General features: G+C 40.6%; 1 protein-coding gene across 2 annotated transcripts in view; it reads left to right on the top strand.

The window, feature by feature from the left end:
- Positions 1–14,199, top strand: part of EPB41L4B (erythrocyte membrane protein band 4.1 like 4B) — a 266,752-nt gene that overhangs the window by 196,399 nt on the left and 56,154 nt on the right. The window contains exon 19 of one of the 2 annotated variants that reach the window (XM_075921605.2): positions 8,674–8,741. In XM_075921605.2, the coding sequence (XP_075777720.1) occupies positions 8,674–8,741 (68 nt within the window). Of the gene's footprint in view, positions 1–8,670; positions 8,742–14,199 lie in introns of both variants that reach the window. The other variant, XM_089776480.1, reaches the window with a different exon arrangement.

Genomic DNA, 14,199 nt, shown 5'->3' with positions numbered 1-14,199 from the left:
CCACAATGGCTTCCCTCTCCACTTTTCTACAGATACCTTTGATCTCTGTGAGGTGGGAACCAAGAGGGTTCTGCTAGAGGGGCAGAGAAAGAGTGATCTTTTCTTTATTGCAGACCACTTGAACAGCTGTCTTACCTTCCAGCTCCCTGTGCTCTTCCCAATCCTCTGGTCTTATTCTGCTCTGTCTTCTAGCCTTAGTCTTGACTTCATCCTATCTATTATGCTGTCCAGTAAACTTCAAACCATTTCTCTTTCCTCCTCTGCCAACCAGCTTCCCATCCTTTTTGATCCCACATCCTCAAGAATTTGCATCTCTTTCCTTCTCCTCATTAGCAAACCCTTCCTACTTTTGATCTGTTGTTCTATGTCCTCTCTTATTTTGATGGTAAGCTCTTTGGAGCTGGGACTGTATCACATCTATGTGCTATAAAGCACAGAACAAATTTATAGAACTATACAGAGATTTCAAGAAAGAGCAGTCTCTCTCAGTCATGTGCGGCTTATCCTTGTGTGCTCCATAACATCATATTCTGGTGAGAAGTTCTTTGTCCTAGAAGAAGAAAGAACAGAGCTGGTCTCTCTCATTGACATGCACACACATGCACTCTTTATCTAAAATGAAATGTTTTTAAAAGTCTGAGATTGACACCTGTCAAAGTTTTATCTTGGTTTTAAAAGTCTCAAAAGAGCTTTTACTTTTCTGAGCTCTCCAGTAATGTATTGTACTTTAGGAGAGTTTGCTGGACATCTGTATTGTTCCATTTAGTAGGAGAAGCATCAGCAAAACCGTTGCACTACTGGGACTCAGTTGCACTAATGGGATACTGCCCATTAAGACTTGCTGCTTGACTTATCCGAAATAACTATTTAATTGTTGTTTGTAATATCTGTAGTAATTTCCCATTTGAAGAGCAAGGAATACTTAAAACACCATACTCCAGTACCATAAGGAAATGACAAGTTCCTAAAGGCACCCCTTATAGGCAGTAGAACAAGAGCTTCTTCGTTAACAAGCTATGTAGTTACTGATAATGGCCGAATGCGGGGGGGGGGGGGGGGATGCAAGAGAGAAAAGGGGGAGGGAGGAGAGTTAGGGGTGGAAATGCTGATTTTTTTATTTATTCAGATCAGTATATTCATGGCAACTAGATACCATGGGGACAGGTGCCTTAGAAACACTGACATACATAGTTCCAATCTCTGCAATTTCAAAGATAAGTAGGGGGAAATTATACAATGTAGTTTGAACAGAAGCAGAAGGGGGAGGTTTGCATTCAATTTCTATTGTGGAGTCATGCAGAAGAGCTGTTTATTTCTTTCCTATATAGTATTTGTTATCCTTCCTTAAAGCTGTGATTCTGAATTGGGGATCTAAAACTCGTATGTTTGTGGTATAGATTACTCACATTGCCACATACAATTTGAGCTCTGAGGCAGCAGGTCAATTAACATGAATGAGTTTGTTTATTCAGTGAAGAGAGAAATATTTCCATACAGAAATTTTAGTTTGAGAATCAAACTGCCAGGTGTGGTGGAGTATGTATGAGTGTGTGCAGATGCATGTTGTGAAGAATGTGACGAACCCACACAAATTGTGGAAATGGAGGCTATGGGTTCCACAATAAACTCAGCACAGTAAGCCAGCACTGTTTCACAATAAACCCTTCACACTTCATCATGGAGATCCAACACTTTATAGTTGACAGACTGCATATCACATGCTCTTTTAAAACCAACAATGAAGAGTTGCATGAATACAAAAAACAGGTTTTGGCAGCATTCAAATCCTTTTTACATGGGGCAGTAATGAAAAGGAGGGATTGACTGGAGGAGCTGACAATATCACAAGTTCCTTTTGGAAAGTTCGTGGTCCAACTGATAGAGGATTCTGATAGCTGTGCATACTCAGTTTGGCCCAAAGCAAATCTTAGTTGTCTTTAGTGTTGCATACAGACACTTCAGCAAACTTATAATTACCTTAAGAGGGTTTTTGTCTCTTATCCGGAAAGATACGTGGTATTCTTATCCATTGAGCCTTCTACAACAGATGTTTATTTTCTCCATAAGTTTTCCACCTCTCCTTCCCCCATAAACAATCCTCACAACTCCTTGAGACTCATAAGTCTATGAAATTTCAATAGGAGTGAGTCTGATGCCTTATCTGTAACCTAGAAAAATATAATCATATGTATATGGCCGTGACTTTATTGGGGGTTGAACATGATGCTGGAATTTGTTTCAAAGGGTATTAAAACTTGTTCACAAGTGTATAGCTATGCAATATGTTTAGACTATTGCAGATACCTTATTCTTTTTCCCTCCCCCTCTCTTAAAAAACCCCCAATATACCAATAATGTAGTTTTGCTCTGAGATATGTATTGTCAGTGTAGGGGCTAGGACATAATGTAAGTAAGTAAGATGTGAAGCTGACCTGTGCTAACTAGTCTTGCCTAGAACCACTGCAATGTACAGTGAAGAGGTCTCTCAGAATGTTTTGATCATATTTCATGTTATGTTTTGTTCTGTTTGCAACAAATGCAACCTAAAATTGGATCCACACATGATTTCAGGTAGCAAGGGCGTACAGTTGAAGTGATACTCATCAGTGGCTTTCCTAGCTGTCTCTTTGGTGAGCCTCTGCCTTTTCATCATGTTGTCCTTTAAGGAGTAATTCAACTGTCAGTTATTTATGAAGAATCTTCAGAGTTGCAATGCCCCCAGAAGATGATATGATATGGTTTCCAAATTTTTCCCAAAGGCTGTTGCAAGGAAATATGTTAAATTATGATCTATATGATTGGGATTGTAAGTTCTTTATATTCACTTCCGGAGGCCTTGATTCAAATAAGGTCAGAAGAGAAAATGAGTTTGGTACAGGGAATACATTGGAGGATTTATATTTTATGTGAAGTATTATAGAACTTGGATAAATATCTCAGAATGCCTGGAGGAGTTACTGCCTCTTGTTAGATAGCTACTCAAACATTGTGAAATGACTAAAATGTTACGCCTGTCAGTCTGTCCTCCATCATGGATTACAGTTTATACGAAAGCTTTGATGGGGAATAATGCAGATTTGCTGATTTCTTCTGTCCCTCCTTGTATGTATCATACTAGCGCTGCACAATTTCACAGTCTCAATTTGAGATCTTAGAACAGGAGTATAATTGGGCTGGACTGAGGTTCTGCGTCTTAGCTCTGTATGTGTGTGTGTGAGAGAGAGAGAAGCTCGAACAGGCCTCTTTGCACAATGCTTTGTTAAAGTCACTGCTGTTAGTCACCCACTTGGATGAGCAATACATTCACTCTCAAATTCCAAGCTAAGTTGAAAAGAAGCAATTGTTGTGATACTCTTAACTCCTACTCCAATGAATGTGACATCACATCAGTTATAATTGTTCATAACAATGGAATTTAAATGGCTATAATTCAAATTGGCTACATTCTGTCTGTCAAAGGCAACAGATTTGTTTAACTTTAAAAGTGAGTAGGCTGGAAATAAAGGGAGGCAGAGGTATAGAAAGAAAGGACTTCAGGGAATGCAGGGTGGAGCATCCTTAGGTGGAATAGAGCAACCATTTTAAGGGAATCCACAACTTTACTCAAAAAGGAGTGATAAAAATGATGACAACTTTGTTCAGTTAGACAAGGGAGAATAAAACACAATCCCTGGGACACTGAGGAATAGACTTGCAAATGGTGACGCAAGGTTGTTATGACTACACATAATCAATACCTCAGCTCTGTGTCTCATCAGAAAAGGTCTCCTGCAATTCAATGCCTGCTATCACTTTAATGGTACAATTATTGTTTTTTACTATTTGCTGTGCAATAGCACTTGAGAGCCACAGTCCTAGATCTGTTGTACTAGGCCATGTACAAACACAGAACAAAAAGATGGTTCCTCCCTCAAAGAACCACCCATGATGCTCTTCTGATTGCAAAGGAAGAGCCCTATCAGCTGAGATACCAACACCACTTCCCGCACCAGGGTTTTCCTTGGAGGCTTCTTTTCCCAGTAACCCTGCTGCTTGGCTTATGAAATACAATCAGGTCAGCCAAGAAGTGGTCTGGCAGAAGGATTGGGTACACTGGCAGGAAGCTGAAAACATCCCATGCCCTTGAGAGTTCCTCAGTTTCATTTCAGAACAACAGACATGCTGGGGGAAGCATTTTTGCTGTCGGTGCCATTGAACCATGGCTATTGCTGGCCTTCTGCTTGGAGGGCTCCAGCAATCTGGAAATAGTGTAGCTTCCCCTCTCTCTTTTGCATAATCAGCTGCCTGACTGCCTTTGCAAGTATCCACTGCTTCGGTCAACTTTTTGGCTGATTCATGAAGTCAGAAGAAGAGACTAAGATGTTCCTTAATGCCTCTGGTGATAAAGAAGAGAGAGAGGAATATGGTGGGATAAACACAAAAGGGGATTCGTTGTTTTGGAAGCGGAACACACTGGGGCTACATCTACACTGGCCCCTTTTCCGGAAGGGGCATGTTAATTTCACCTATCGTAGTAGGGAAATCCGCGGGGGATTTAAATATCCCCCGCGGCATTTAAATAAAAATGTCCGCCGCTTTTTTCCGGCTTTTAAAAAAGCCGGAAAAGAGCGTCTACACTGGCCCCGATCCTCCGGAAAAAGCGCCCTTTTCCGGAGGCTCTTATTCCTACTTCGAAGTAGGAATAAGACCCTCCGGAAAAGGGCACTTTTTCCGGAGGATCGGGGCCAGTGTAGACGCTCTTTTCCGGCTTTTTTAAAAGCCGGAAAAAAGCGGCGGACATTTTTATTTAAATGCCGCGGGGGATATTTAAATCCCCCGCGGATTTCCCTACTACGATAGGTGAAATTAACATGCCCCTTCCGGAAAAGGGGCCAGTGTAGACGAGCCCATACAGTATAACTGTTGTGAATGGGGATAGGCAGTTAGACCTAGTAGTCAGAGCAGTGGGAGTCAGGTCTAGTAGTCAGAACAAGAGTCAGGGACTGCAGGTCAGAGACGGAGTCAAACCATGAGTCAAAGTCAGGAATTGAGCCGAGGGATAGAGCCAGAGTCAGTAGCCGGAGTAGGTGTAACAGCACGATAGAATCTGGAATAAGGCAGGCAGGGAGGAATGGGACAGGAAGGTAGGGGCTCAGGTGTCAGCCAAGGCAGTAGGAGCCGATAAAGCAGCCAGTCAGGATTCACAACTTTCTGTGCCCCTTTTTTGATGTAAAGAATAACTCTGGCTCTCAGTAAGAATAGCTTTCCTTGGCATCTATCTCTATCTGTAGAGAGCATGCAAGCTAGTGCCCCGTCATGGTTTCCTCCAATGATAATGTAACTTGTTGCCCTGTTAGCAGTTTTATCCAAATCATTTTTCATTGAAATCACCACATTTATTTCCTTTGTCTTTGCTCTGGGCCTGCCTCAGGTAAGGAAAGCGCCTGACGTTCCATTGTGTCAGGGAGCTTGGAGAACTGGATTCCCTGGTTCTCCTATAATCTGCCTGCAAGAAGGGCCAAGTTGTTTCCCTTTTGGTAATAATTAAATGCATCTGACAGTGTCCAGAGGAAGCATATGCACCAGATGGCCTGTCATGCCCCAAAGGCATTATAGCTCATTCCTTTTACAGCATGGGCAGAGCGAGAATCCGCCTCAGTGGAGGCAATCTGCTGAGCAGCCACATGTCGCTGCATTCTTGCCTTCATACCTCATTACTTATGTGGCTGTCCAAGCCTCTGACAGTGAAGGTTCCTGAGTTTAATGGTACATAGAGACCACTGGCTAGTGGCTGCTATCTGCTTCCCACCAGATAGGGGGTGGTTCTAGCAGTGGAGTAGTGAGGGGTCAGTTGCTCCCAGGCACCACTCTAGGGGGGCACCAATTTAATCCCCCTCCTCTCTCCCTGTCATCCCTCAGCTCGCCTGCTCCTCCTCCGCCCGCCACTGCTGGCTGTAGCCTCCTCCCTGCCTCTCCACCCCCAGCCCGACCCACTTCCATCTCCACTGGCGGGCTAGTGCATGCAGACGCCCGGCCCCAAACTGGAGGGAGCAGGGGAAGTCGCAGTACAAGCACCTCCCTCTCCTCCCAGGGTCAGGCTCAGGCGTGCGCCAGGTTCGGGGCCCTGCCGGGCGGCGGGGTGTAAAAGAACCCAAATTTTGCCTTTGCCCCTAGGTGCATAACACCCTCGCAACACCTCTGGGTTATAGACAAAACTCCCTTTTTCAGATTGCTGAAAGAATGATGAATCTTTGGCCATAGCATTTGCATTTTTTCAGGGAACTCCAACAGTCGGGACACTCTTGTGGTAATTTTTCTTGGTACATAGTTCTTGTTTCAGGTTCTGGGTCAGATGCTTTCAGATGTGCTGAGAAAGTTGATCACTGGTTAGTAAATGATTTGCCATGCAAGAAGAAAACAAGGCCAAAAGCCTTCTGTCAGCAGACTTGTTTAGCTACCTAAGCCTACAAAAATTGGAACAACCCAGTTTCCAGATTGATGGAGACCTTATCAGTAATATAATTTACAGGCAGAATTTCTTTCTGGGTCTGTCCTTCTACACTCTACAGCGCCTGCTTTCAATATTTACTTTCTATCCCTTAAAACATAAAATAATAATAAAAAATCCCTCAATACGTAGAAAATGTTTTAAAATACTCCTTTCCTCTCCCCCCCCCCCAACCTCGCATTCAGCTGGCTCCATATTCCAGCATAGATTCATGCTGGGGAGGTAGCAGTGGTCTGGGGATTGAGGCTTCATCTACACGAGGAGCTAGAACTGTGCTTCACAGGCTGTGCGAGCATTCCTGTGCTAGCTCTTGTTGATTGTGTAGTCTCGGTTGAGTGGGCTGCATGAGCGGTGGCCTGGACTAGCCACCACAAGTGCACATATAGGGGGTCAGGGCGAGTTTGAACTTGGGGAAGCTGGTCCAGACCTTTGCTGATGCTACGCTACTGGTTTTAGCTGAGAGCTAGTATGAGTTTGCCTACACCAGCTGTGAATCACACTCTTGGCTCCAAGAGTGGATATATTAGCTTACATGTTACAGGGCTGGGGGATATGATTATTAGCCAGTAACATGCCGAATCCCTCCCTAAAGGGGGCACTGATCTCATTTTGCAGAATAGATTGAATTTTAATAATTTCATTTGTGGTTACAATTGCTGACTTTTGTAATCTTTTTGTGCTCTGTTCTCAGTGATAATACTCTATTTTCCATTATTATGTTCAAGTGCACCTTAAAATTCAGAGCACTCCCCATATTCAATTGGGTAATTTAAATATTGGACTAAAGTAAAATTCATGATTTTTATAGAATTGGTTTGACAAATAGCAAGAAACTAGCTAATTATCATTTAGCAATACACATGCTGAAAATATTATCTCTTGGACCGAAGAGACTGTGTGTGTTAAGTCTCTGACAGCTGCACTCATTCAACATTCAGAAATATAGCAGTTTTATGTGAAGCTTCATCACCACTTGACTTAAATATTAACGAGTAAAGAAGCACTAACTTCTGCTGCTCACCTATACTAACGGTTTGTTATTTTTTTCCTCATTCCCTAATCAAAAACATTTTTAAACAGAGGTCAGTTGTGAAAATAAAGACCTTAAACACAATCTCACTACAGACTTTAGACTGAAAAAAATCTCTCAACATTTGAAAGTAAGAAATGTAAGGATTAATTTGAACAAGACCAATTGTGAACCATGCATACAGTGTAGATACTTTTAAGTATTTCCAATCAATTTTTATAGATTAACTGGAGATTTCTAAAGTGCTCTGAGTATAAAAAATATCGGTGGTATTGTTTTTAATAAACAAAGAACAATTAATACAATAGGTAATATATTGTATGCTCAAACTCCTCCTGATCCTTTAAACTGACTGGGCCAAATCACAGCCCCTCTGGTCTACTAGAGATATGGAGATACCCTAGTATTTGTAGACAGTGTTAGTAGAGTACACAGGGGCCATGTACAACATTGTACTGGTGATATGTGGATATTGGAGTCTTGGATCCATTGAAGAGTATGTAATGTACCGCTAAGTCAAATTAGCTGCCGGTCTGCATTTTCTGCTGATTTCATTTAAGCAGTATTATGGCTAGTTGTTTTTCCAGCATTTGAGGACAAACTATACAAGAGAGAGAGGTTTGTGGCTTCTAGGGAAATAGTGAATTGGAGAGCTTTTGGTGGGTTTTAAGCAGATTTTTAAGTTATGCAAAGGTACTACTTTTTCCAATTTATTTTTCAATGTCTGGTTGAAGAGTTGTGAGATTTGGTATGGTGATTCTAATTAGGCTGTGGGTATGCAGGTGGAAATAATCTGCACATAATTTAGTTTCAGGGAGGAGTTAAACAGCAGAAAAAAAGATTGTTTGGTTTTGATTGATTCCACTATCCATACTCAAATATTGTATGGAATGTGCATTTATATCAGTTTGTTTTGTCAAAAAGATCATCTTCCCCCAATATTATTATACTGTGCCTTGTATTCTGCAGCTGATTAACTTTTAAATGATTCTCAACAGAAGGAAATGGAAAGCAAAACAATTTTGCTTTATAATCTGGGCACAACTAGCATTTTATGCATTGAAAATATTTTGGTACTTATAGTTTTATAGTATTGTATATATTTCTACAACTATATGCCATAAATATACTAAACTATGACTCTTTCTTTTAGCAGGTGGGGAAAGAAGAGCCATCATTTGTAAATACCAGTAAGGCCTCCAGTCTGCAGGACCCTAATGTAAGGTCTGTTGCTTCTTGTTTGTAGGGAAAACATCAAACACATTATATAGCATAACATTATCACAACACTGCCTAGAGTGTGCTCGCTCAAATCCATATGTACATACCTTAGTTACTGTGTGAAGTCTGACAAGCAGCAACTTGAGTATGCAATTTATTTTCAGAGAACATGTATCTGTGTGTCTAAATATATAAAGGTCTTCAAAATCTCAGTTTCATTTTTCAGGCAGGAGAAATACTTGGGAAGACTTGTCTAGACAATTTCAGTTTTGCAAAGAGGAGAAAAAACATTTTGGGTAGAAAAGATGTGTAATAATCATAACCTTTAAGTAGACTTTACTAAAACTCACAGTAACTTGAAAAGATAATCTCTGCTTTTGTATTTTGAATCTGATTTCGACTCTGATGCCACTTATAAAGACACCACTGTTTCTAAACAAATGAAATCTTCAGCTGCTGCTGCTACTGTTGTTACAATATTTTTATTACTGCAGTAGTGTCTGGAGACCTCAGTCATGGGCCGTTGTGCTAAGTATTGCACAAACACACAACTTGTTTGCTATTCGTGTTTCTTTCTCTTTCCTGGAACTATTTTAACAGTGGAAAAGGGAGCATTTAAAAAACTTGATGCACAGAAAATGTATTTCTTTGGATTTCTTGCTCTATGGGAAGGGCTGCTTTGGATTGCATTTGTGTTGCACTAGAAGCTGATTCTTCTCAGGAATTTTCCAATTGCAGATAGTCATTTTAAAAAAATCACGTTTTAATGGTTTTGTTTGAATCCCAGGAATATATTCTCATAATAATAAAAAAAAAAAGGTCTTCACTGTGTGGAATATTTGGAAGCATGGTGCCTTCATATGAATGGTAGTAACATGAGTTTATTCATCACCAGAGTCACAAGGATAATTCTCAAAACACAGTTTCAAAAGGGAATATGTTGATGTAGAGTGTGGACATTAAGTAGGCTGTCAGACGGCTAATTGTGATAGTTTGTTGGTTACTCCATTACAGATTTGTCTACCCTTTTCACCCTAAAGAATGAACATATTATTTCAAAAATCACATGGGTCCCTCAGTCAGTAGCTGTCTTTCCCTAGACTCAGGGAGAACTAATTGAACACCTATCCTGCTTTCTTTTGGGCTGCCACAGGCTGGCAGAATTGGGGAGGTGATGGATCAAGCAGGGGGACTCTTCTCCCTCTCTTCTCTCCTCCCTTGTGATGCAACAGGAGGAGCTGCTTAGCAGATACAACAAGAAAGGGACAGCAACTGCTCAAAACACCCATGGGGTGATGGGAACCTGGTAACCCCACCTCTTCCCAGTATTGCTGAGGCTAATGTAAATTGGAGGACAAGACACATTCACAATTCAACATATTTTCTTAACACAGTCACCCTCAATGGCCAGACTTCAGAGCCTGATGAGCCACAGGTTTGGACACAACTGCTTTCTTCTAATTAATTTGGAAAATTATTTGGGATCCAAAAGCATTCCTTGCTATCTGTCTTTCTCTGCTTCCCACTGTCACTGTGCTCTGTTCCATACATTTCTGTAACACATTTTCCACTACTCTTCCTTCACATGAACATACAGTATCATAATACACACCCTGAAGTACATCAGCTCCACCAAGGAAATTGCAACAGCAGAATATTTTACTCACAGTGTTACTAGCTTTCTTGTGGTATTTCAATGGCTTTTTTTGATGCCTTAGCTTCTTGACTCATGAAAACTGAGATTTTCATATAATTTTTAAAAAGTAAGTTACTAGCTCTCATGGTTGCGCAGAAAAGTTTGAAAATATGACCCCTAAATGCTCAAACAAGGAAGGCAGATGAAAAAGAACCCAACATTTATTATTTTAAAGTCTCATGACTTTTTGGAGGCTAAGTCATGATGTTTGCATGCTTTGGGCTCATAATACTGTACATACCAGATTGGGCTATTTGGATATCCAAAGTTTTAAATTGACACCTGAATAGATTTTCAAACTAAAACTCTTTCAAAACAACCTGATACTTGTAAAATGCACATTTAGGTCCAGACAACACCCCATTCTACAAAAAAGCCATGGAGCAAGGAGCTTTGAAAGTGGAATTCTTTGTGATGAATCCCTGACATAGATTCCCCCATATCGACCCAATGGATTATATGTCCTTTGTTGAAAAGCTTGCAAGGCTAACCCACAAACCTGGAAGATTAAGAACATAAGAACGGCCATACTGGGTCAGACCAAAGGTCCATCTAGCCCAGTATCCTGTCTACCGACAGTGGCCAGCACCAGGTGCCCCAGAGAGGGTGGACCGAAGACAATGATCAAGCGATTTGTCTCCTGCCATCCCCCTCCAGCCTCTGACAAACAGAGGCCAAGGACACCATTTTATCCCCTGGCTAATAGCCTTTTATGGACCTAACCTCCATGAATTTATCCAGCTTCTCTTTAAACTCTATTATAGTCCTAGGCTTCACAGCCTCCTCTGGCAAGATTAGCACAGAAGGGGCAAGGTAGGAATGTAGGATCCTTGGAATCACATTAATAAAGAAAGGTTATTTGGTTTGATTTGGTTGTGAGGGCTGGGATGGTCTCCTTTTCTCTTGGTTATTATATTTTCATCATGGTTTGTTGGGTCAAACTACCTGATGACCTGGTTCAGATATCACTGCTTTAAATCGTACTTAAGCATAGTCATTACATTCGGTTCTTAGGCCTATCTAAGAGAGAATTTATTTTGGAAATTTCTATATTGTAGTTCAGAAAAAAAATGTGACTTAAAAATCTAACTACATACAAGTTTATAAAAACTCTTGCTGAAATACATGAGTTTTGCAAACTCCTTGAGAACAGGAATCCTAAGTAGGAGATTACAATTATTTACTGCCCTTTACTGCTCCTGGGCTTTCTTTTCCTGCTCTCCCTAATGTTGCGAAAGAGAAACTGGTTAACCAACACTCTGAAAGTGTTCTGGTTGATTTTATTACATCCCTTGTCCCTTTTTACTGTCGATCAACAAATGTTGCAGCCATGCCTGTGGGATCTGGCAAGGTTGGATGAGATTGTTTCTCTGTGGCTCTATTTTTCCCTTTCTGGGAGGTCAGTAGGGGCAGGTGTTGGGTAATTGTTCATCAACCCAAGGAGCCTTCTTATGAAATATTGAAAAGAATTCTGCTTAAGCAGTATACATATAAAGCTATTATGGGACACTCTGAGAGGGTTTGGGCTATGGTGCCACCTGTATACTCAGGAAATTCAACTCTGCATTTCATTTTCATCAGATCCATAAGATGCCACTTTCTTGTTTGCCTACACAAGGCATTGACCCAGATGAGAATGATATAATTGATGCTCTGTCTGGCTAGGACAGAGCTGATGTTGCTTAGTGGGGTGAATCCACTAAAAAATTGCATGGGTTGTGACTGCATTCAGTATATTGGTAGGGTGTAGGTGTAAATAGCAAATGATAGGTAGGGATGGGGAATTTTAATTACAGATCTCTGTTTGAAAAGGAAGATGGCAAAACACATATGAATTTCCATTACATATTTGAAATGTAATAGGGACAGCATCTTTCTTTCAGTGCATGGAGGAAACAACAGCGGGCAGTTATTTTAGACTTGAGTCTGACCAACATGGAGGAGTTGGTTACACATCTCCTGGTGGAAGGCAGTTTGGGAGAAAGTGATCTTGAAATGAGAGAGTTCATGATTCTAAGGAAAGGAAGTAATGAACGCATCACAATAAGAAGTATGGACTTCAAAACAGAAGACCTGAAGAAACTCAGAGAACTGCTTCCTTAGATCCCTGGCAGTTTCTCAGAGAAGCAATATGAAATATACAATTGCTAACTATTCTGATAGTTAGCAATTGGAAGACTAGTACGAGGTTAATATGTCTCCAGCAGGAGCTCTTTAATGATTTGGAAATCAAAGCTTCATCTTACAAGCAGTGAAAATTGCAAAGGAGTACAGAGTGCAAACACAAACATTTAGGAACAAAATCATTTGTGCCTTAGCATTTCTGAAGTTCTACTTAGCAAAGGAAAGAAAAAGCAGTAAGAAGAGTTTTTTTATGAATATGTTAGGGAAAAGATAAAGATAAAGGAATGTGAAACTCTTAGGCTTAGTGGAGAAGGAGAGCTGTTAACAGATACTATTAAGAAGATTGAGGTGTTTAATATCTGTTTTGCATCAGTCTTCATTAAAAAGGTTAATGGTGACCAAATTCTCAACACAATTAATATTAACCGCAGCTGGGGGGAATGCAAACCAAAACAGGGTAAGAACAGGTTAAAGAATATTTAGATAATTTAGATGTAGTAGATCTGCTGAAATTCATTCTGGGTACTTCAGAAACCAGAATTGGTCATAATTAGGGATGTAAATGGTTAACCGAGTAGCCAGTTAACTGGTAAGCATCACTCTTAGTGTTTGATGCTTACCGATTATGGATAACAGGCACGGGGGCTGATCCAACCTGGTGGGGCCTGTACTGGTGCACCACAAGTAGAGACACTCCAGCCTGGACAGAGCAGCCCCCAACCCGGGGGGGGGCATGGCACCTCCCATGCATGCTCCCATTAAAGCAGTTAACCGGTTAAACATAGCGTTTGACCATCGCAGTTAACCCTGGTTAAACGGGATTTTACGTCTATATTAGTAATTATCTTTGAGAATTCACAGAAGATAGGTGAGATCTCAGAACACTGAAAAAGAGCTAAAATAGTATCTGTTTTTAAAAAGGGGGAACAGAGCAGATGAGCCAGTCTATCTTTGAAATCTGGAAAGATACTAGAACAAATTATTAAATGTAAGTAGAGCCATTATTATTTATAAGTGCCTATAGGACAGCAAGGTTATAAGGAATAGCCAGCATGGACTTGTCAGGAACAAATCATGTCAAAGCTACTCATTTTCTTCTTTGTCAAGGTTATTGGAATAGTTGATAGAGAGAAGTAGTGGTTATAAGAGAACCTTGATTTTTTCATAAGGCTTTTCTCCCAATCCTAGCTGACTTTCCCATAAGCGAAGTATGGTTTAGATGAAATTCCTATAAGGTTGATGAACAGCTTGTTGAAAGACTTTACTCAAAAATAGTTATTGATGGTTTGCTGTCACAGTAGGATGGGGTACTTGTGGGATCCCACTGGGCTCACGTCCTACTTCAGCTCTGTTTAAATGACAAAAATGATGCATAGACCTTTCATTGGGCTTTTGCTCATGTGTGAATTGCATGTATTTGTTAATTATAATTGGTCAGCCATGTCACGACTAATATTAATGTCACAATTAATATTGTTCCTGCTTCTTGATTTGAGAAGGACACTAGTGCTTTTGGTGCAGATGCATGCATATACAAATTTAAAGTTCCTTTTCTGCAAATACCCAGGTAAACATTTCCCTGAACATTTTTGCCAGTCAAAAATGACTGTGTGAATGTTCAAAGAAAGCAAACAAAAATGT

Source organism: Pelodiscus sinensis, chromosome 2 (genome assembly GCF_052426305.1).
Source record: "Pelodiscus sinensis isolate ZL-2025 chromosome 2, ASM5242630v1, whole genome shotgun sequence".
NCBI classification, from domain to species: Eukaryota; Metazoa; Chordata; order Testudines; family Trionychidae; genus Pelodiscus; species Pelodiscus sinensis.
Note: the sequence above shows the minus strand (reverse complement) of the source record. Positions and strands in the feature narration are given on the sequence as shown.